The sequence below is a fragment of the Girardinichthys multiradiatus genome, chromosome 23 (genome assembly GCF_021462225.1).
Source record: "Girardinichthys multiradiatus isolate DD_20200921_A chromosome 23, DD_fGirMul_XY1, whole genome shotgun sequence".
NCBI classification, from domain to species: Eukaryota; Metazoa; Chordata; class Actinopteri; order Cyprinodontiformes; family Goodeidae; genus Girardinichthys; species Girardinichthys multiradiatus.
The window spans coordinates 23,162,768-23,185,063 of NC_061815.1; the positions used below are offsets into that span (position 1 = coordinate 23,162,768).

The 22,296-nt window shown below is 40.5% G+C and overlaps 1 protein-coding gene and 1 long non-coding RNA gene across 2 annotated transcripts; one reads left to right on the forward strand and one right to left on the reverse strand.

The window, feature by feature from the left end:
- The first annotated feature begins 211 nt into the window (after nucleotides 1–211).
- LOC124860062 (protein sidekick-1-like) lies at nucleotides 212–3,413 on the forward strand. The gene is made up of 8 exons (XM_047353039.1): nucleotides 212–353; nucleotides 450–578; nucleotides 683–841; nucleotides 1,893–1,963; nucleotides 2,086–2,323; nucleotides 2,413–2,484; nucleotides 2,641–2,769; nucleotides 2,877–3,413. The coding sequence occupies exons 1-8, from the start codon at nucleotides 212–214 to the stop codon at nucleotides 3,170–3,172; spliced, it is 1,236 nt and encodes a 411-aa protein (XP_047208995.1). The 3' UTR covers nucleotides 3,173–3,413.
- Nucleotides 3,414–12,797: 9,384 nt separating this feature from the next.
- On the reverse strand, nucleotides 12,798–21,666 carry LOC124859760. The gene is made up of 3 exons (XR_007036176.1): nucleotides 21,582–21,666; nucleotides 21,195–21,504; nucleotides 12,798–13,219 (listed from the first exon to the last, which is right to left on the reverse strand). It is a non-coding gene; the product is annotated as an uncharacterized LOC124859760 (long non-coding RNA).
- Nucleotides 21,667–22,296: the final 630 nt, after the last annotated feature.

Consider the following 22,296-nt stretch of genomic DNA (forward strand, 5'->3'; position numbering starts at 1 on the left):
CATCATCTTTTCAGGTTGCGCCTCTCAATACTCTGTAATAACTACAGTGGGAGCAGATGTTTCCCTAACGTGCACCTATGCTGTTTCGAAATACGGCCGGCTGCCTTTCTGCTGGGCCAGAGGATCTACATCCCTCAATGGATGCAACAATCAGGTGATAAAGTCAGATGGGTCACAAGTGCTCAGCAGCCTGTCATGGCGTTACTCTCTCATGGGTAATCTTGGTGCAGGGGATGCCTCACTCACCATCAAGCAGGTTCTGGAAAGTGACTCGGGCATATATATCTGTCGCGTGGAAACACCTGGCTGGTTCAATGATCAGAAAACTGAGAATATCCTCTATGTTTATCCAGGTATTCTTATATCCATTATATATAAGTATACTAATATTTAATTAGTCCATGTTTCATGTGTGTGCGTAAAACAACCTTGTTGCTTTGACATTTCAGGACGTCCCTCTCAGCCAAATGTAGAAATAAGAGAGCTCCAGCAAAGAGCTGTCACAGTTGGCTGGATTCCTCCATTTAATGGGGGCAGAGATATTACAGCCTATCTGGTTTATTTTATAAGAGGTGGTGGTAAGCATAAAGAAATAAGACCAGTCATCCTAAGAAGTGCATCATATATCAAAAATAATTTTAGAAAATTTAGTTTGGATCTTAACTTTGTCTTAAATTTACAGCTTCATGGGATACTGCTGTAGGAACACAAGTTGTACTGACTCAGGTGACTCTGGCTGATTTGCGTCCTGGCATGACCTACGACCTCCGCATGTTTGCAGTCAACAGTGTGGGGACGAGTGATGCCAGCAATGTTCTGACATTTAAAACATATGAAGCAGGTAAAGATGAGCATGGTAGATATTAATATGAAGTGTCAAGCTAAGGTTTTTCACATTTTGTCACATTTCAACCATGGTCTTTCATCTATTTTATTGGGATTTTCTGTGAAAGGAGGGGGGAATGATATATAGATTGCATCATTTTTACAAAGAAAGTTTTGAAAAGGATGGGAACCATTTGTTTTCAGCTTCCTTGAATTCAAACCTTTTAGAACTGCCTCTGTTGTGGCATGTTTCTACCAGCTTTGCACATGTAGAGACTGAGTTTTTGCCCATTCCTCTCTGTAAAATAACACAAACTTTGAATGGAGAGCATCTGTAATCATCAGATCCAAGTCTTGCCAAAGATGGCAATTGGATTAAATGTGGGCATTTATAGGACCATTCTAATTCATGTTTATACTTAGATATACACCTCCCTACTGTAGCTCTTGCTTTATGTTTAGGGTTGTTTTCCACCCAAGAGAGGAACCTTTGCCCCACTCTCAAGTCTTTTGCATCCTCAGACAGTTTTGTCTTCCATAATTGTCCTGTATTTAACTCCATCTGTCTTCCCATCAACTATGACCAGTTACCTGTTGCAGCTAAAGAAAATGCATCCCCACAGCATGTTGCTGCTGCCACAATGTTTCTCTGTGGTAATGGTGTGTTCAGTGTGATTTACAGTGTTATTTTCTTCTCCAAGAATGGTGTTTTGCATAAAGACAAACAAGTAGAACTTTGGTCTCATCTAACCAGAGGACCTTCTCCAACATCCTGGCATTTCTTCTTGTCACTCTTCCTCAAAAGCCAGACTTGTACTGAGTGTTACTAAGACTTGGACCTTATGGCCGCCTCTCTGATTTAAATTTTAAAAAATTGAATATTTTGTTAGTCATTCATATAAAATAAAATAATCAAATAAAATGCACTGCTGTTTGTGGCTGTAACTTGACAAAATGTGAAAAAGGTTTAAGGGGCACTTTTGCAAAGCTCTGTAATAATGGTATGTTTTTTAGAAGCATCTCAGAAATTTGAGGAAAGGCCTCAACTAAGTTTCACTTTGTTTCAGCACCTGAGGGCCCACCCCTTGATATGCAGCTTCAGGCTCTCAGCTCTCAGAGTATCAGAGTGACCTGGAAGGTACAGTCACACATTTAAAATAGATATCATAATATTAGAAATACACAGCAATACTTTTGTGGGGTTCAAAAGCTATTTTTGAACCCCTACATTTTAATGGTAGAAGTTTTTTTCCTGACCAGCCTCCGGATTTGGAACTCAGAAACGGTGTTCTGCGCAGCTACATCGTTAATTATAGAGATTATGACTCCAGGGTTCAAACGTCGCAGTACCTTATTGTGGCAGCTACAGGGGATTTGGAGAGCATCATCCTGACCAATCTAAAGCCTTCAACAAGGTACGAAGTGTTCATTCAGGCCAGAACAGATGCAGGACCAGGGCCTGCTTCCAATGCACGTTTCTGCTCCACTCTGAAAGAAGGTAAGTGGGGAAACATGACCGGAATTAAAAAAGTTACTGTAATAATTATTCCTCGGGCCATTTTTAAAATGTTCTATTTCCTTTTTAAGAAACTACAGCGGCAACTAAAACCACTTCCACTGCTGCTACAACCAGGGTACGACATACAAGCCTCTCTCCAGGTATTGAAATCTTGTTTGATCAAACCAATATTTTCCTCCGTAATTTTTTCAAAACGGTAATAATAAGCTTTAGTTACTTTAACATAGAAATTTTTAAATCACGCAGCAGTGTTAGTACAGTCTTAGTCATTGATATCCTGGCTGTGCTCCTCCTAGTGCCTCCAGATCCACCTGTAGTTGTGCTGAAGGAGGTGATAAACAACACAATTTCCTTTTTCTGGACTCCTGGCTTCGAAGGCAACAGCCCCATTACCGGTTTCTATCTGGAGTATAAAGCAGCAAATGGTAAGAGAAGAATCCATTGGAATGAAAATGTTTTTTGTTTCTAATACACTGTTGATCCTTTTGTCATGTTTGATAAAATTATTCAGAAATACGTCCTTTTTTAACAGCTTCATGGGATTATAACAAGACTGTCGTTTATTCTAACGCCAACAAGACAGAGACCACCATAACAGAGGACAATCCTTCAACATACAACATCCGCATGTTCGCTAAAAACCGTTTTGGCGCCAGTAAAGCCAGCAATGTTCTCAATGTGACCATCGAAGAAAGAGGCGTTGCTTCATCATCCAAATACAGTGGTTGTGTTTCACTGTATGCTCCAAGGACAGGATGGGACTTTATGTTGATATGTTTGGTATATCTGCTGTGGTTCTTTGCACAAACAGTTTTTTCTCAGTTTTAATAGCAGCAGAAGATAGACAGCAACTTTTGATTTGCATGACAGCTTAAAGTATAATAATGAACTACAGAATTACACAACATTAAAATCAGTTGTAACACAGCACAACTCAAACAAATGCTACTTCTTAGTTTTGAACCGGTGGTGTCCAAACTTTTCAGCACATTGGCATGTTATTGTGAAATGTAATTGTTTTTACCTTGATTTACAATGATCTGTAAATCAACATAAATCCTAAACATAAAAAGGTTTTTGGGTTAAATTTGTTAGATGTTTTGGAGTCTAAAACATCATTCTTTGTAAATTCTTAGCACCCAGAATTAGTCCAAGAATTAGTCACTCTGGGTATGTGTCATGGAGTGACATTTTTGGACTTTGTTTGTGGCTTTGTGTTTGTTTACCTTTTGCTTAGATTTTTCTATTTTGGTTTTTGTATCATGTTTTCTTTTCTCCCTCTTCTGCCTCCTAGTGTTTACTACTTAAGTTCTTTTATGGTTGTTTTCTTATTACTTTGTATGGTTTCTTATTATTATTATTGTAATTATTATAGTTCTTGGTCTTCCCTGGATTCTCTAGTTTTATTTCTCTTTAGTATCTTTGTGTTTAATTGTGTTTTATTACTAGTTCCTTTGCACTCTTCTTGTTTACTAGTTTATTTTCTGTTTCCTTTCATTTCAGTCAGTGTGGTTAGGTTTGTTTACTTTTGTATTCAGGTTTTCTTTATGGGTTCTTTGTTTGTTCTCAGGTTGTTATTGTTGTTCCTATGTTCTCTCTAGTTTCTCTGTTTACTTTAGTCATGATTATTCTAGTTTTCTTATTCCCCATTCGATTATTTATTGTTGTCTATAGGTTTGCTTGGTCTGTGTTTCTGTTTATTGTTTATTAGTTACTTTGCCCACCCTCAGCCTTTGTATTTGTTTCACCTGTTCCTTCTGCTTCCCTGCCTCTTTGTCACACCTGTTCCCTGTTCCGTTGATTATCTGCCTTTGTTATCTCACAGTATATTAGTTGGTTTTGTGTCTTTGTTCAGTGCTGGTTCCTTGTATTTGTCACACCTCGTTCTCGTCCATGATTATGGTTTATTTTTTGCCACGCCTTGCTTTGGGAAACTTGCAGTGATTTTGCTACGTTTTTGACCTTGTAAATAAATCTTTGAATTACAAAGATGATCCTGCCGAGCTCTTGTCTGCACTTTGGTCCGATCCAAAACCACATCGTGACAGTATGTCCAAATTTGCCTTTGAGTCACAGGGTGTTTGTGGTCCAAAAATATTAGAATGAAAGCAAAAAGAGTTTATTTAAAGACAAATAATTTGTGTTTTACTAAACAATGTCCACTTTATAGAGATTTTGTTTTATTTCATTTTGAAAAAAATGTTGCGTCACTGAAAATGTCATGCAAAACATTTTTAAAAAGTGTCTAACTGCATCAACCGCTTGAACTGGCTGGCTGGATGTGCCAAAAAATATATATATATTTATTTTGTGATTTAGGGTACTTCTATGTAAAGTAATGTGGCATATGTCCAACAGTCAGCGAGGAAATGAACATGTTTAAGTTGTGAACACCTTCAAACTCTTGTCTTTCCTGTTTTGGCTTATTTCAAGCAGTGTTTTCTACAAAGAAAAAAAAAAACATTATTAATAAAGGTCTGTCAAGACATTAACTAAAGCCTTCATTAACTAAGCCAGTTCACAACACTGAAATGGTCGAAAATACTTAAATGTTTCTTGTTTTGTTTTTGTAACATTTTGTAACATTTGGTTGTAACATTTGGAAATGCTACATCAATCGATGCCTATTTTGGTGGAAGTGATTGATTATAAAGAACTGTTTTTGTTTACTTATTGCTTCAGTTTATCACATGATGGGTTCTTTTACATAGAGATCCCAGCGGTGCATAACTGCTATACAACACAATAATATAGACCTAACTTAATATAAACCTATAGACACAGTAATATAGGCCTAACCAACTGAAAATGGGAAGAAACTTTATTCCATATAGGGCAAAACAAAAGGAAAATAAATAAATACAACAACAGAGGCCAAACCCTCACTGGAAGTGAAAGCTTATGGTTATTAAATTTGAAATATATCACAGCAACAATTTATTTAAAAACAAGGTATTCTTTCTTAAAGGTAAAGGTAGAAATCATTGTTGCAACTCTTGCATTATATAACTAGAGAAAGTGTGACTATTTAGAGGCAGGGATCCTCTGGTTTCTCTAGGACCAATTTCATTCCAAAACATCTCCGCAGGGCATTTGGTGAGTGGTATTTATAAACCTTTACATTTCTGTTACTTGTTATTCCTGAACAGGATATTTACAAAAGAAGATATGTTTATTTACAGTTAATAACACTGAACACTGTACTAGCTCACCTTCTGCTACCAATAAAGCTTCACATGAAAAAATGTTAATGAACAAGTTATAAACTCTGCATTTATAAATACAGCTGAAGCTGTGATTTTAACCTGCAGTCAGTACATGAGTGTTTTCCATGAGGCCCTCAAGGCCCACTCTCCTGCATGTGTTAAATGTTTCCTGCTCCATTAAAGCTTTTTTAAATGATTGAACGCCCTCCTCTGCATGCCATTAGATTTTGCACACCAGTCAATCCATGCCGATAAGGAACACCTGGCCAGTTAGTGCACTCACTTGACCTTCAAATGTGGGAAAGTGGGGACGGCTGGAAAAAGATTTTTAATAGAGAAAGAGGTAAACATCAAGATGTCAGCTGCCCACTGTAAAAGGGCCAAAGGCATAACCTGCTGCATAACCAGCATTATGGGCAGCCAATAGCAGGAGAGACCAACAGGTGTGCATAGTGAGACGCTGCAGCAGCAGCTCAGCAGAGGAGATGTTAGGAGCTGCTGCAGGAAGGCACTCCAGCAGCTCTTTAGAAATGATCAAGTAAGCCCTCACCTCTTGGACCACTGATACAGTCCCTGGCAGAAGTGTTTACACACCTCTAACCTATTAAATTAATGATCAGAGGTAAAATCAGATATAGCCTTTAAAACGATCACTTCATTAAAATCAATAAATCAAATTAAATTTTATGTCTTCCATTTTCACATATTATTTGCCGTAGCAGGTTCTTAGCTCAGTATAAATCTGCCTGGTGCGCTCATTTTGTCACTTTACAATCAAGAACATCAGTGTATTTCACTGGGATCTTATGTGATAGACAGTCACAAAGTAGTGATAACTGTGATGTTGAAGCAAATGAATAAATTGTTTTTAAAGTTAAAAATAATTTGAACAACCACATTATCTGCAATTATAGGTGTCTTTTTCAGTATTTGATCTAGCAGCTTTACATATCCACTGAGTGATTTTGTTGTCCAATTCGTCTTTGCAAAACAGATCTAAAATAGTCTGCATCAAATGACTGATTTCCTCCATCAGTAGGTCATTCAGCTCTGCAGAAACCTGGTGACAAGCCATTCATTTGATCCAGGTGTTTTAGATCAAGGGTGCATCTAAAAGGCACAGGATATTAGTTCTCCAGGATTGGACTTTGGCACCCCTGGGCACCCTAGACTTTCGCTAGCATGTTCAACATGTTGTAGCGGCCCAGACAGAATCCAGACTTGAATCTAATAGAAAGTCCTTGATGGGAGCTTAGGAGGAAATATTAGTGTGATGTTCAAAATTGTTGATTATTGCTTTTGATCTTAAATATATGCTGTGATCTAATTCCATTTTAGCTCTAGCTGGATGTTTAGGGTTGTTCTCCTACTGGAAGGTGATCCTCTGCCCCAGTCTCAAGTCCTTTCTAGCCTCTAAGAGGTTTTTTCTTCAGTGTTGTTTAGGACATTTAATAATTAAGTCAAACAAAAATGATCAAATGAGTTATTATTGGACTGCAAGTACGTGGATAGTATTTTAATAAAACATATGTGTCTTCAAACTCTCTGTCCTTTCCACACGCACCTCTGATGCAAGTCAAAAAACACGACCATCATGCATCTGTGTCCACCAGAGGGCACCAGAGCCCCACCAGTCAGTCGATGTTAGCCTGTTCAATATTCACAAAGATCTTTTCTCATAATAATCAGACCGGTCCTGTGGGGCACACACTGCAGCCAGCTGGATTTCAGTCCATCTGTCCAGTAAATCTCTTAATTGTCCTAATTAAGGAGATGAGGAAAAGGGTGAGATCTGATACCTCTGTGGGGCTTTGAGGCAGCTGCCTTTGAGAGTGTCTCCCACCAACGGTGGAATCACAGCAGGGCTGCAATGGTTTTAAGTCACTTGTCTCGGTGGGGCATACTGAGATCAATGCTTTTATGTGAATGAGTTAAAGTCTGTTTGATTCATTTACCTCCGTTCTCACTCCTTTACGTTGTCTAAATATAGATACAGTACTGTGTTGTTTCTAAGCTCACAATCTGAAGTGCCAAACTTCCTGAGAAAAAGACTAATGGTCCACATTGATGTAAATAGTGTTTGATTGTTGGTTAGCTGTGGTAACCCATCAACAAACTCAGGGCTGGCAACACCCGAAGTCACAGTACACTGTGTGACCGTTGTCTGTAAACACAGCTCCACCACATCCCTCCAAAAGTTCCTGTCATTTTTGCACTCCACGTCCGTTTTCCAGGTTTTTGCCTACTCACTCTGGCTTTGCTTACACAAATATCAGTTCCTTTTCCTATCCTGGTGCTTTCCTGGATGTCAAAAACGCCTCTGTCCTCCTCTTCTTCATCCATCTCTCGCTTCCTGCTGCCGTCATGCTGATTACACTGTGTGACATTTATGTAAACGGAAGAAAACAGGCAAGGAACGTTGTGGGACTCATTGGCTCGATGCCTTTGATGAGGTCCCTTTGATTGGCCACACAGCCAAAAACCAATTAACCCACCCTTCTACCTCCAGTCCTACATCCATTGGTCTCTTCTTGCCATAAACCTGGACAGTGAAACAGATCAGAAGTCAATACACAAAATGTGGAGAGCTGACATAGTAGAAAGGAAAACTGCTGATTTTGCTGACCTGCGGTTAGTTAACAGTATATGTCATTGCCCCAACAGCTTTGTCACCTCATTCACAGCATGGTTATCCACTTCCTTCAAACATCTATGACTAAACATCTATTAAGGTAACAGCACAGCACACCTTATGTAGGGTTTTCAGAGCTGTGTCAGCTGTTTCTGCTGAAGAAGGCGTCATGCTGCAGGTGAGAGACCGAGGGCCGAGGAGGGAATGCATGGTTACAATAATGGCAGTACCAGCAGTGGGAAAAGAGTGCTGCAATTAATCATGCACTGTGGTTCTGGCCACATCAAGGCACCAAAAGTCAGGAAATGGAGACTCTGATCAGCCTCACATACACCAAAGGCTGAGCTCCACAGGAGGGGTTGTTCTGCAGACCCTGTTACCCCAGAAACGGATGCACAGGCCTGGACTTAAGGAGCAGCCAGATGTTGGCCCTTCTAAAGCGCCATGTGAAGTTGAGAGAAAGAGAGCAGATGACAGTATAGAACAGGACTGAAATGAAAGGCACCAGAAGTTGAGGTGGCACAAGAAAAGAAAAAACGGAACTGAGGTATGGCCTATTTGCTGATGAAAGGCCCACTAATTGATTCAAGTCACTATCTGAACCCCCTGCAAACTGCAGCAGCTCAAAGGGAACTTTTCATCTTGTTAGAGCTGGAACATTCACGTCAGTGCAGAAATGAAAACAAGGCAATGTTGTAATCCCGAAAGTGAGACTAAAAGATAAAAGCCATTTTGAAAAATTGACAGTAACTGAAAAGAGAAAGATGCTTAATCTTTGTCCAGAAGGGAGGCACATGTATAATAAGTTACCATTGACTCATCAGCAGACAGAGCAAAGAAATGCCAGTGTTATAATACAGTGCTCCTCTGTAGCTTAAACCCAAGATCTCACCACTATGCACCCCATAGCATTATATATTCTACCTTTTAGTATACTGTTCTGAGCTGATCCATTTATTGCAAACATTATGAGCTACAGCATCGGTGTTAAGTTAGGGATTTGGAAATACATTTGACAGATCATTTACAGGTTTATGAACATGAACATGATCATTGGAGTGTTGGTGGGGTCAGGGAAGTTCTCAGCAGTCACTGTTGCTCCTGAAAATGTCTGTTTTTGTTTTGTTCTTGATGCTTTATGCATGATTATAGAGAACTAACTGGGCTGTTTACCATGAGGGTTTTAACTCAAATATTACATTAAGACCACTCACAACTGAAGGGAACAACACCTTATCATGGTACCTTTTAGTAGGTGTGATATATTAAGCAATAAAGTATGTGAACATTTATCTTCAAAGCTTTTGTGTTAGAAAATGTAAATCTAGCAGAAGTACGGATTTAAGGCCAGAACATGAAAGCTACGGGACTTGTCTCAAAGCTTCTCCAAACTGCAGCTCTTGTGGGGGGTTCCAGGTCAACAGCGCTAAGTATCTGTTAAAGGTGGTCCACATAGGGAAAAGCGGTGAATGATCCAATTGGGCATGACCTTGTTTGTCTGACACCAGGCAAACAAGTCCATTGAGGCCCCAACTTCCCAGACAAAAGATCTCCTGCTAACATCTTGTAACCAGATAATACAGAATACCTTTAAGGGTCTAATGGAGTCCATACCTTGACTGATTAGAGCTGTTTTTTTTTTTCAATATAACACTATGACCCCGTGTTGACCCCCTTGTAAACTATTGCTTTGAAACCACAACCCAGCTAAGGTGACATATGTAAACCACTAAAGATGGCTAATGCATATTCTTCATACACCAAGGATAATACTGGAAGCACTGTCCAGCTACCAAGCAGTTATCCTCAGTTATGCCAAAGTTTGCTTATTTGCATATTCAATACCAAAATGTATATGCTAAATTAAAAACAATAATCTCTTCTTAATAAAAAAAAAAAAATCTTTTAGCAAAAACACAAATAATATATTTTTTGTATAATTATAAATAAATTCAGAAAAACCAAGCCCAGTTTGCTGGGTCAAACCCATAACCAGCCATGTTCTGCTAAATCAAACATAAGACAAGTCATATTTAACCCAGGAGCATTTGCCAAATAACTGAGATTGGGTTGTTTTTAACCAAGCAGTTTTTGCAGTGTATTGTGTGTAACCACAATATGCAACAACATGACTTTAAAGCGACAGAAGATGGTCATAAAAATGCAAAATCACCAAAATATGTAATAAAAAAGCATCCTCATAAACACATATCTGTACATAGTTAACAAAGATTTATTTATAATTGTAATTTACTCCTATATTTGCATGTGTTATTTCTAACTGACTAAACATGTAAAGCAAACACACAGTAAATTCCTATCATAGTATCTCACTGTTGAGCAGATCTTAAGCTAAATGGCAAATTTGAACCTTCTTGGAGGTCTAAGTTTCCATAGAAACACACTAGACTTTAGGTTGATGTAGCGAGTTTATCAAAGGCTGAAAAAAAAATTGCATTTGGCAGCCAGTTATTGAGGACAGAAATAGCTATACCGACAGGCTTGTTGCTTCCTTTTGCACACCCATAATCCTTAATGCTCGCAGATATTTCCATAAACGTTTGAACATCCAAAACCATATCTTGCACGATTCATATCACACGTCACCTCTCATTCAGACTGCATTAAATGTCAGGGCTTTGAACAGGGGCATGACTCTTAATCTGTTCAAATTTGCTGCCTTTCTCTGCACTAACACCACTGACTTTGGCTTTTTTTAAGACACCTGCCCAGAGGCTAAGTTCTGGTAAGGAGAGGCGTCAGATTGGAGCAGCTCCATCGTCCTGGCAGCTGAACACAGTGGAAGACTTGGATGTGTTCAGGGGATTGGGCCAGCTGAGCTCTGCCATGGAAGACAAGTGGCTGGCGCTGCTGAATGGGAAAAAGAGTGGAGGGAAGGAGGGGAGACGGTGGAGTGAAAGGGGGCCGAGATGAAGAGGTAATCACATCAGGGGATTAGTGGCTGTTATTAATGGGGGGATTTGGCTCTCTGCTGTCACACAAATGCACACACAAACCTGCAAAATATTTTATGATCCTCATCTATCTATCCATCTATCTATCTATCTATCTATCCATCTATCTATCTATCTATCTATCTATCTATCTATCTATCTATCTATCTATCTATCTATCCATCTATCTATCTATCTATCTATCTATCTATCTATCTATCTATCTATCTATCTATCTATCTATCTATCTATCTATCTATCTATCTATCTATCTATCTATCTATCTATCTATCTGTCTGTCTGTCTGTCTGTCTGTCTGTCTGTCTGTCTGTCTGTCTGTCTGTCTGTCTGTCTGTCTGTCTGTCTGTCTGTCTGTCTGTCTGTCTGTCTGTCTGTCTGTCTGTCTGTCTGTCTGTCTGTCTGTCTGTCTGTCTGTCTGTCTGTCTGTCTATCTGTCTGTCTGTCTGTCTGTCTGTCTATCTGTCTGTCTGTCTGTCTGTCTGTGTGTGTCTCTCTCTCTCTCTCCTCTCTCTCTCTCTCTCCGTCCCTCCGAAAGTTATTTGATTACTCTTCTTCCTCTCCTCGTCCAAACTCAGGCCGATGGCAATGCATTCTGATTTTCGTTTGTAATATTCTTGCAACCTACTTCATGAGGGAGAAAAATGATCCGCTCCCGTGTGTGTCTGTGTGTGCTCATGCTGGCATGCCACCCTCTTGAAAGATGGCCATTCAGTGGCGAACAAACATAACATTTGTCTAAAGTCTTGCATCACCTCGGGGAAGAATCTGTGGAAATGTGCTGTGCCAGGTTATCGCTCACTGTTATTTCCAGCCTCCCTGTGACTCACAGGAGCCAAACTTTGCAGTGAAATTTGTAAAAAAGAAATAAACATAAAAATTGGCACATGTCATTTGTGTCACATGCACTGAGACGTAATCCGATGACTGTCTATGGAGTTTTCCTAAACCGAGCAACCATAAAACATGTTTTGTTCCAATGTTTCACTGCACATGCTCTGGGGTTATTCTCTCTTACTGAATGAGTTTTTATCCAACAATCATGAGAAGATGCAATCAATATTTATGCATGCAGATTTAATGGCAAATGCATACATGGATTTTTTTTAAACCTGATCTGCTGCAAACATACCCAGTGGTAAATAAGTAAAAAAAAAATTTAAAGGTTGGAAACAAATGAATCGCTCATTGCTGGAAGGTTGTTTTTTTCTGAATAATTTCCCTGCAAATCTAACCATTATATTGATAACATTTAGTGGGTGAGGAAATAATTCTTTTAAACCAAATCCCCATTAGCCCAGTTGTTGGTACCTGTTCTTTTAATACTCTGTGCAACCTCTTTTTTTCCAAAACAAAAGTACTTATTCATCTGCATCATTTCATAATGTTGTAACAAATATGGAAATTGTCAGGATCCTGAGGTGTTTAGGTTTTCATTTTAATTTTTGTTAATTTGTTTTTCAGTCTTGCCATTTTCTGTTGTTTTAGCCATTTGGGTTTTGCCATATATGTTCATTTCCTTGTGCTCATTATTGTTAGGTGTATTTATTTATCCCTCTTTGCACAACATCTCACAATGTGAAAAGGTTGCCTGTGTTGATTTTGGGCAAATGTTTAGAACCATTATCCAGAGGTCACCAAGTTTTGTTTTTATTAAAAAAATAAAACGGTTCTGCATCTTAACAAGATCACCAAGGTCTTTGACATAGAAACTGGCCCACAGCATCACAGACCTTCCACTGTACTTGAAAGTGTGCATGAGGTGCTTTTGCACTCTTTAATCCTTTGTTGTTCGCCAAACCAACCTGGAGTATTTGTTGGTGAAAATCTCAAGCTTGGTTTCAGCTGACCGAAGCACACAGTTCCAGTTTAAGTCCCAGTAGAGTTTAGCAAAACTGCACATGTTGACGTTTGTGACAGTGAGACAGAAAAAAGCCTTTTTAGTCATTCCTCCCAAGCAGTTGCTCATCAAGTCAGTAGCATCTAATACCTGTTGGTGAAGAAAGAGCTGATCCAAAAAGCAAAGCTCTTAATTTACCAGGTCGTCTGCTTTTCCCTATTGGACCTGTTACACACAAATCACAAATCAAAGGTTTAGAAAAAGAGATCATCTTTACAAACTCTGCACATGCTCTTAAGTGTCACTGGTAATAACACATAACTTTTACAAAGAGTAATAACATAGAGACACAGTTTATATGATGTGATAATTCAGATATTTGTATGTATAGGTCATAAAAGACAGGCTCAATTTGCTTGAAAACCCCAAAACACAGCCATAGATAAACATGATGCAGCTGACAAAGGCTTTTTCTGTGAAAAGATGGAAGGGCCTGGGTTAAAGAGGCATATTTGCAGACTCTTTCATCAGGGATATTTCACCACAGCCTTCCAAAGAGCTGCAAAGACACCAGTGTCCCACCGTGAGCCGCAGTGCAGTTTCATCATCTGAATCGAGTTTCACAGCAGTGGCAAGAGAGCTGAAGTCCCCAAGCTCCATCACATCACCCGAAGACCCAGGAGCGGCAGTAGCATGTCGGAAAAGCTCGGGGGCGAGACAAATAAGTAAACAGACAGAATCCACGTGCAGAGCGAGGAGAACTGGACGGGTGGATGGAGAGAGGCAGTCAGCAGTTCCTCATGGCCAAGCAGTAAAAATACACTCTGTGCTCATTGTTTCTTCTTTACATCCTTTTTCACAGCCTGACTTTCAGTGAAGCAGAGCAGCTCAACTTGCATATGAACTTTGCTCACAGGTGTTGAACATATCTAAATACAGTGCATTGCAAAGGATAATTCGAACTGCTTTCACATTTGTCTTATTACAACCACAAGCCTTGATAAATTTCACTAAGAGTTTAGCTAATAGACCCACACAAAGAAAGCAATAACTATGAAATGAACGCTTTTAACAGAAAAACTGTTCCTTCCCAAAAAGAATTTCTGGCATGAATTTGTATTCAGCTGCAATTTTAAATAATAGCTACGGGTCTTTTGGCTATTGTACATCAAGGGGCTGAATTTTTCCACATTCATTGGGAAATAGCTCAAGCTCAGACAGACTGGACAAAGCGTGTTGTGAACAAAACTTAAATCTTACCAGAGCTTCTCCATTGGATTTTAGGTCTAGACTTTGACTGGGCAAACCTAATACATGAATATGTTTAGATCTAAATCAATCCATTGTATTGCTCTGTAGTTTTAGGCCTGTTGTCTTCTGGAAGGTGAACCTCTGCCCTAGTCTGAAATGTTTTTCAACCTCCAACAGTTTCTACTAGGATTGCCCTGTATATATAGCACCTTCACTTGACTTCTCTTCTTCCCACTCTTTCACAAAGGCCAGATTTGTGGAGCGCAGGGCTAATAAAAACAGACAACAGAGTCGTGGATCTCTACAGCTCTTACAGACCTAGCATGAACCTCTTGGATGCTTTTCTGAATAATGCTCTCCTTGCCCAACCAGTGGGGTCAGGTAGACAGCCATGTCTCAGTAGGTCTCCAGTTGTGCCAATTGGTTGCACTGGATTTTCTTTAGGGGTGTCAGTGTAGAGGGGACTGAATACAAATGCATGTAACACTTTTTAGAGTTTTAATTAAAAAAAACGTTCTATTTTTCTTCCACTTCACAATTATTCGCTACTTAGTGTTGGTGGTTATATCGTGATAAAATATGGAAAAAGCCTGTGTAAATTGGTACCTTGTTGCTCTCATCACCAAAAGTGTAAACAATGTAAATAAATATATAGCTGGCTGTTTGTTTTAGAAGTTGTGGCTTTTTAGTTTGGTCTCTGTGAGCAGAAAGAGCTGAAGGCCCTGTGGGGATATATCCACACACATTCTCATGTCAATCTGTCTGTCAGCTCTGTGCTCATAACCACATCCCATCCCCTTCTATTCCCAGACACACAACACCCCTGCTTTGCTTCACGGTAAGAGGAAAAATGAGAGATTCCTCCCCCAAATGCTCTCTAAGATTAAGGATTTGTGTTTTACATGTGTTATCGTTACTTCCCTTCACTATCCCCCTGCTTTTGTTTCAGCTCCATCCTCTAATTAGAATATTGTCCCTTTCATTCCCCCATTTGCCTTTCTTCCACCTGTGAGAGCGAGAAGAAGGAGAAAAAGGAGGAAAACGAAGGAAGGAAGGGTGGAGGAAAGATGAAAAGTGCGCAACACAGAGCGAGTGCGTTGCGGAACGCTGCGTCTGAGGGAAGATGAAGGAGATTGTCACGTTTCATCACGCAAAGCTACACACACATATACAGCCTAGCTGTTGCGCAGCAGAGACACACGGCCCCGCTGAGCCGAGCTTTACAAAGAAGAAGGCGCAAAGAGAATGGAAAAGAAGAAAGAAGAACAAGCGAGAAGAAGCCACCGCGTTGGATGTTTCATTTTGACCCATATTTGTCCTGACACATAAATCAAACAGGCGCTGAGGAGCCCTGTCCTGCTGTCACAACGGGGTGTTAGAAAACATATCTGAGCAGATCTGCACAAATGCACACACTCCTAGTGTGTGTGCATTTCTGGTGGCATGAACAGCAATTAGGAAGTGCAAATAATAAGAACAATAGAAAATATACAGTGTTAAAGCAAGTTAACACAGAGATGTGGGCTTCTCTGACAAGCATACAATTTTCATTTTCCTGGTTTCTGTTCGCTGCTCCACCCATGCTCTTCCAGTCTCTTTTCCATTCCCTTCTGCCTCCAGACAAGTTCTGTGCTCTCTGTCCCTCCCCTGGCCCACACCATGGCCTCCTTGGCTGTTTATGAGCAAGGTGAGGACAGGATGGCGTTGCGCCTCAGAGTGTGGTCAGGCTGTGTTTACGTCTGTCTGGCCCTGGAGCCTGGAACCTGGATTCATGCACTGGCATATCCTGGACATCACACAAAGCACCGCTGATGGGTTTGAGGAGGGACTCTCTCAGACGCTGCAGGACAGACTAATAAAGGTCCCAGAGAAATGCTTCCTAGCTTCCCAACGTCTCGCAAAACTGTTCACACCACTTGAACTTTCTCGAATTTTATCACACAACAACCACAACCCTCAATTTATTTTAATAGGATGTTATGTGATAGATGAACACAAATTAGTGCATAACTGTGGTGTTGAAGGAAAATGACACATGGTTTTAAAAGTGTTGTGTGCATTCGTATTCTCTTGCACTGTATTTAGCTTTATCCATTGGTTTCACTGTTCCTGCTGATGAAAAGCAACCCCAAAACATGATGCTGCCACCTCTATATCAACACAAGGATGGTGTGTTTAGGGTTTATCTGCAGTTTTTTTCTATATTCATAGAATTTTGCAGGTAGGCAATAAGTTTTATGTTGCTCTCATTTACAGATCCTGTTCTTTCATATACGTATTACCTAACTGATCTGAAAGAAACTTCTAGTAGGACTTCCTATGGCTTTCTTTCAACCATAACTTGTGTCAGCAGATTCAACAGATTGACTTACCTGAAGGTTGGATTTCTGTATCACTTCCAGAGTTACCATGAACATATTGGTTGCTTCTCTAAACATTTTACAGATTTTTAATTGTGAAAGCTCTTGAAAACGTTATATTATTTTTATTCCACTTTACAGTTCTACTTTTACTCAGGAGTGAAAACTTCTTAGTTGAATGTAAGAAAAACAGATCAAAACTTATTCATGTGTAACAACAGCCAGGTCAAACTCCAGACCAAAAACCATTTAAGAATATGTGGCAAAACTTGACAATTGATGCTCACAAATCCAAATGACTTGCAGCTGTAATATCAGCAAACTTTAGTTCTGAGCATTGATTCTCAGATGCTGAATAGAAATGATGACTCACCTTTTCTGTAAAATTTCAATTAAATTAATTGAAGCTCATTGTTGCAACATGATAAAATTTGGAAAAGTACAAACGTCAACATATGTTCCTGTACAAAAGACATTGATATATTCTGCTCAAAAAAATAAAAGGGAACACTTAAACAACACAATATAACTCCAAGTACATCAAGCTTCTGTGAAATCAAACTGGCCACTTAGGAAGCAACACTGATTGACAATCAATTTCACAGCTGTTGTACAAATGGAAAAGACAACAGGGGGAAATCTTTGGTGATTATCAAGACTCACTCAATAAAGGAGTGGTTCTGCAGGTGGGGACCACAGACCACTTCTCAGTACCTATGCTTTCTGGCTGATGTTTTGGTCACTTTTGAATGTTGGTGGTGCTTTCACACTCGTGGTAGCATGAGACGGACTCTACAACCCACACAAGTGGCTCAGGTAGTGCAGCTCATCCAGGATGGCACATCAATGCGAGCTGTGGCAAGAAGGTTTGCTGTGTCTGTCAGCGTAGTGTCCAGAGCCTGGAGGCGCTACCAGGAGACAGGCCAGTACACCAGGAGACATGGAGGAGGCCGTAGGAGGGCAACAACCCAGCAGCAGGACCACTACCTCCTTTGTGCAAGGAGGAACAGGAGGAGCACTGCCAGAGCCCTGCAAAATTACCTCCAGCAGTCCACAAATGTGCATGTGTCTGCACAAACGGTTAGAAACCGACTCCATGAGGATGGTATGAGGGCCAGACGTCCACAAATGGGGGTTGTGCTCACAGCCCAACACCGTGCAGGACGTTGTCATTTGCCAGAGAACACCAGGATTGGCAAATTCGCCACTGGCGCCCTGTGCTCTTCACAGATGAAAGCAGGTTCACACTGAGCACATGTGACAGACTTGACAGAGTCTGGAGACACCGTGGAGAACGATCCGCTGCCTGAAACATCCTTCAGCATGACCGGTTTGGCAGTGGGTCAGTAATGGTGTGGGGTGGCATTTCTTTGGAGGGCCACACGACCCTCCATGTGCTCGCCAGAGGTAGCCTGACTGCCATTAGGTACCGAGATGAGATCCTCGGACCCCTTGTGAGACCATATGTTGGTGCGGTTGGCCCTGGGTTCCTCCTAATGCAGGACAATGCTAGACCTCATGTGGCTGGAGTGTGTCAGCAGTTCCTGCAAGATGAAGACATTGAAGCTATGGACTGGCCCGCCTGTTCCCCAGACCTGTATCTGATTGAGCACATCTGGGACATCATGGATGCTTTAGTCCAGGTCTGGGAGGAGATCCCTCAGTAGACCATCCGCCGTCTCATCAGGAGCATGCCCAGGTGTTGTAGGGAGGTCATACAGACACGTGGAGGTCACACACAATACTGTGCCTCAGTTTGACTTGTTTTAAGGACATTACATCAAAGTTGGATCAGCCTCCAGTGTGTTTTTCCACTTTAATTTTGTGTGTGACTCCAAATCCAGGCCTCCATTGGTTAATAAATTTGATTTCCATTGATGATTTTTGTGTGATTTTGTTGTTAGCACATTCAACTTTGTACAGAACAAAGTATTCAATGAGAATATTTCATTCATTCAGATCTAGGATGTGTTATTTGAGAGTTCTATTTATTTGTTTGAGTAGTGCATTGTTCTTAGCATTCATATATAATTATATTTTTTTATTGAGCATTTCAATTAGCATATCCCAGAGGTCTTCATTCTTTGGAGGTAGAAGAAGTTAAGGGTGAAGTGTCATCACAGTGCCAACATCAGTGGAACACAGCAAATGGAGCCAAAAACAACTTTCACTGGTTAACTGTTGACTTCAGTTCATAATTTGAATTCTCTAAATGTTCCTCACTCCAGCTCTCCTCTAAAGAGAGCTGCAGTGAACATAGTCTTCTTTAGCGAAGACTATGTTTGTACCTCGACTCAGTTAAACCGCTTGTATTTACCCAGCAAATAATACTCAATATCTGACCGCTAACGCCAGCCCAAGTATCACCAGTGATACTTGTACCACAGTTGCAGAACCTTGGGCCTGCAGGGCCATGAAGAATCTGTCCCTTTGCATAACTGGCTCTTTCTAGAGTGATCGTAAATCCTCATAACAGCTTTATTACCCTCTAACAGTCAGCATGCTCCAAACTCTTTCTAAACTTCCCAGCATCTTCAGAGACAGAAGCATAAGCAGTTTGTGTTGTTTCTCTGATTGAACGGCTGTCAGTTAGCTCTTGGCATTTGCTCGTCTGAGATATGTTTAACATGACTAATCTGCTAAAAGCAGCAGAGAGGGAAGATAAATGAAAAGCTGTATTCGTGGTACACGACAAACCGCGTGATCTGCCTTTTGTTTTGGGTAGCTGATGAATATGCATGTGGCCCTGGGAGTGACTGAGTCTGGGGTGGGATGGGGGGCTCAGAAGAGCATGTTCAACAATAGAATTACATCTCTGACATGCATCCACCGCAAGGCTGGGATTAAGCACAACACAAAAAGGGAAAAAAATAAAAAGAAGGAAAAAGGATGGAGATGGAGAGTGAAGTGATAAAGGACAAATCTGCTACTTATCTATTGAAGAAGAGGAGGCCTAAGGGAGGAGAGGGATGGAGAGAGAGATGGGGAGGAAGGCTGTGGTGACAATGAGAGGAACGAAACGGGAAGAAGAGCGGGAGATGGGGGGGGGAGCGGATCGTCAATCGAATGTGTTTAATTTATTTTGCTGTTAGTGAATGATCACGGGATGATTCAACGATGGATCAAAAGGAGAAGCAGGGGAACGTGGAAAAAAGCAGATTAATGCAGCAGAACAAAGGAGCAGTCCCTTCAAGATCATCACAACTCCTGTTTTTCTGTCTTACTCTTCCTGCTTTTCATTTGCACTGTTCATATCCTCCGCTTTTAATTTGATATAACAAACAAACAAACAAGAAAACTCAAGCAAATACAATTGGAAAAAGCTTGGATAGTTCTGGCCAATCTAATGTCTCCAAAATCATCTTGAATGGAAAAATCGGGGAACTTCTACCTTCTGTCATGGAGGGTCAGAAGCTTCCCATGAGGCTTTGAGCAAACCGCTTGTTTAGTCTGACCTGCCCTCGCTGGCCAAACTCAAAGTTTTGATGAAAAGTACACAGATCAGTGTTATGGAAGTCCAGGCAGCGTGTCCATTTTTATTTTGAATACCTTGACTGTGTTCATGTTCATAGTAAAGTCGTGATCTGAAACAATTGTTCCCCTTGAGCGATGTTGGTTGGTGGTGCTGTCTGACGGCTTTTCGTAAGATATTGTTTTTGGCCCAGGGCTTCTTTTCCTTCTGTGTTTCTGCCACTGAGAGAAAATGTTAGAGGCCATATTTCAGAAGTGTCATCACTGTAGTGTGAGTCTTCAGCTCGGGAGGAGCTTGGATGAACATACTGTTGATGTGTGCTGTACAGTTTGAGCGGTGGAATGGCCAGCTGTGTCTTTCAGTACACTGCAAAAGTGTTTATACCATTAAACCTTTTCTCACTTTGTTACAATTACAAGCTAGAACTTCTATGTTTTTATTGGGGTTTTATGTAATAGATCAAAACAGAGTAGTTCATAATTCTGAAGTGGAAGGAAAACAATAATAGTTTTCTAAATTCTTTGCAAATTGAAATCTGAAAAGCAAGGTGAGCTTTTTTTTTCAGCACCATATAATCTAATACCTTAAACAATATGCAGTGCAATCAATTGCCTCCCATCAAAGGTCACCGAAGTAATAAATAGAATGTACCTATGTGCAATTTAAGCTCAGTGTAAATCTAGCTTTTCTCTGAAGGCCTTAGAGGCTTGTTTGGGAATATTAATGAACCAACATCATAATGAAGACCAAGCAACATAGCAGAGCCTAGATTGTAAAACAATATCCCAAGTTTTGAACATCTCACAGAGCAAGGTTTAATATCTGAAAATAGAACAAGTATTACACAATTGCAAACATAGCAAGACATGGTCATCTACCTAAACTAAGAGCATTTATCAGTCATGTTGGTTTGGTTTTTAGACACTCATGCAGGCAGCTATTAAGGACACCAAATATGACTGAGCAGTTTATTGATGCAAGTGAATGAATGACTGGTTCTTCCAGGTTTACAAGAGTAATCCAGGATGAATGTGAGAAGGAGAGGTAGGTTGTGGGTAAAGGAAGTTAGATATGGTGGAGATATGATGAAAAATGAGGGATGAGATGGTGGGCTTACTGTTGGAGAGACGTTGATGTTCAAGGTGGAAAGGTGAGTATACCCACAGAGGCTGATGTTGGCAGGAGGTGGTGAGTGGTGCTGGTTGGTAATGATTTTCCTATTCTTTCCTCTAGGAGGACACATGAGGGGCTGTGGAGAGCTTGAGGGTGGACAGGCAGGTGAGTAATACCGGAAGGTTGTTGAGGTCTCCTGACAGCATGAACTTGGGGAGCAGCCAGATGAGCGGTGACTTCTCCACTGAGCTCAGAGAGAGAGGAGGCAGAGCGCTGGAATCCAAGAACAGGGTGCGATCTGGAAAACTGGTTTCCTGAAAGGAGAACAACAAAGAGGTAAGCTCAGGAATGACCAAGAATGCAGGGACTGAGAAGATGTAGGTCTGATTACCACTCATGTGAGCAAAATAATCTAGCATCTTCCTCAAGGAATCCACTCCTCTTTAAACTCTTCCTGATTGGGCTTGATGAGCTCCAGCTGTAAGGCACACCTGACAGTCACACCCTGCAATCAGAGGACACACACACACACAAACAGCCCTGCGGGTATGACACAGAGACGTAGTCAAGGGGCTCATCGTGACAGACATAGTTCAGCTTGAGAACCTGTCAATGGGATCATTATTAGTCATACACTCAAATCTGGACTTTATGGAATAGTGGCAGGAAAAAAAACTATTATCAAGATTTACCACAATTTTACCAAGTACGCAACACATCAAACATGGGAAAAATTAGGTCTACACAAAAAAAGTATGTGTAAAACATAGTGCTGGTAGTATCAGAGACTGGGAAGCTGGTCAGAGTTGTCGGAAAGATAAATGGAGCTAAATACTGATAAATAAATAGGGCATCAATAGGAGAAACTTCGTTAGGGGCTCCGAAAGACTTGAGACTGGGACAAAGGTTCACCTTCGAGCAGCACAATGATCCTTAACATAAAGCCAGAGCTATAATAGATCAGCTCTAATGATATTCATGTATTAGAAGCCAAAATCTACATCGAATTGTATAGAAAATTATTGATCATAGACAATCTCCATCCAGTTTGACCAAGCTTGAGCCATTTGACTCAGGGTTGGATGAAAACAAAGGCCCACAATCAG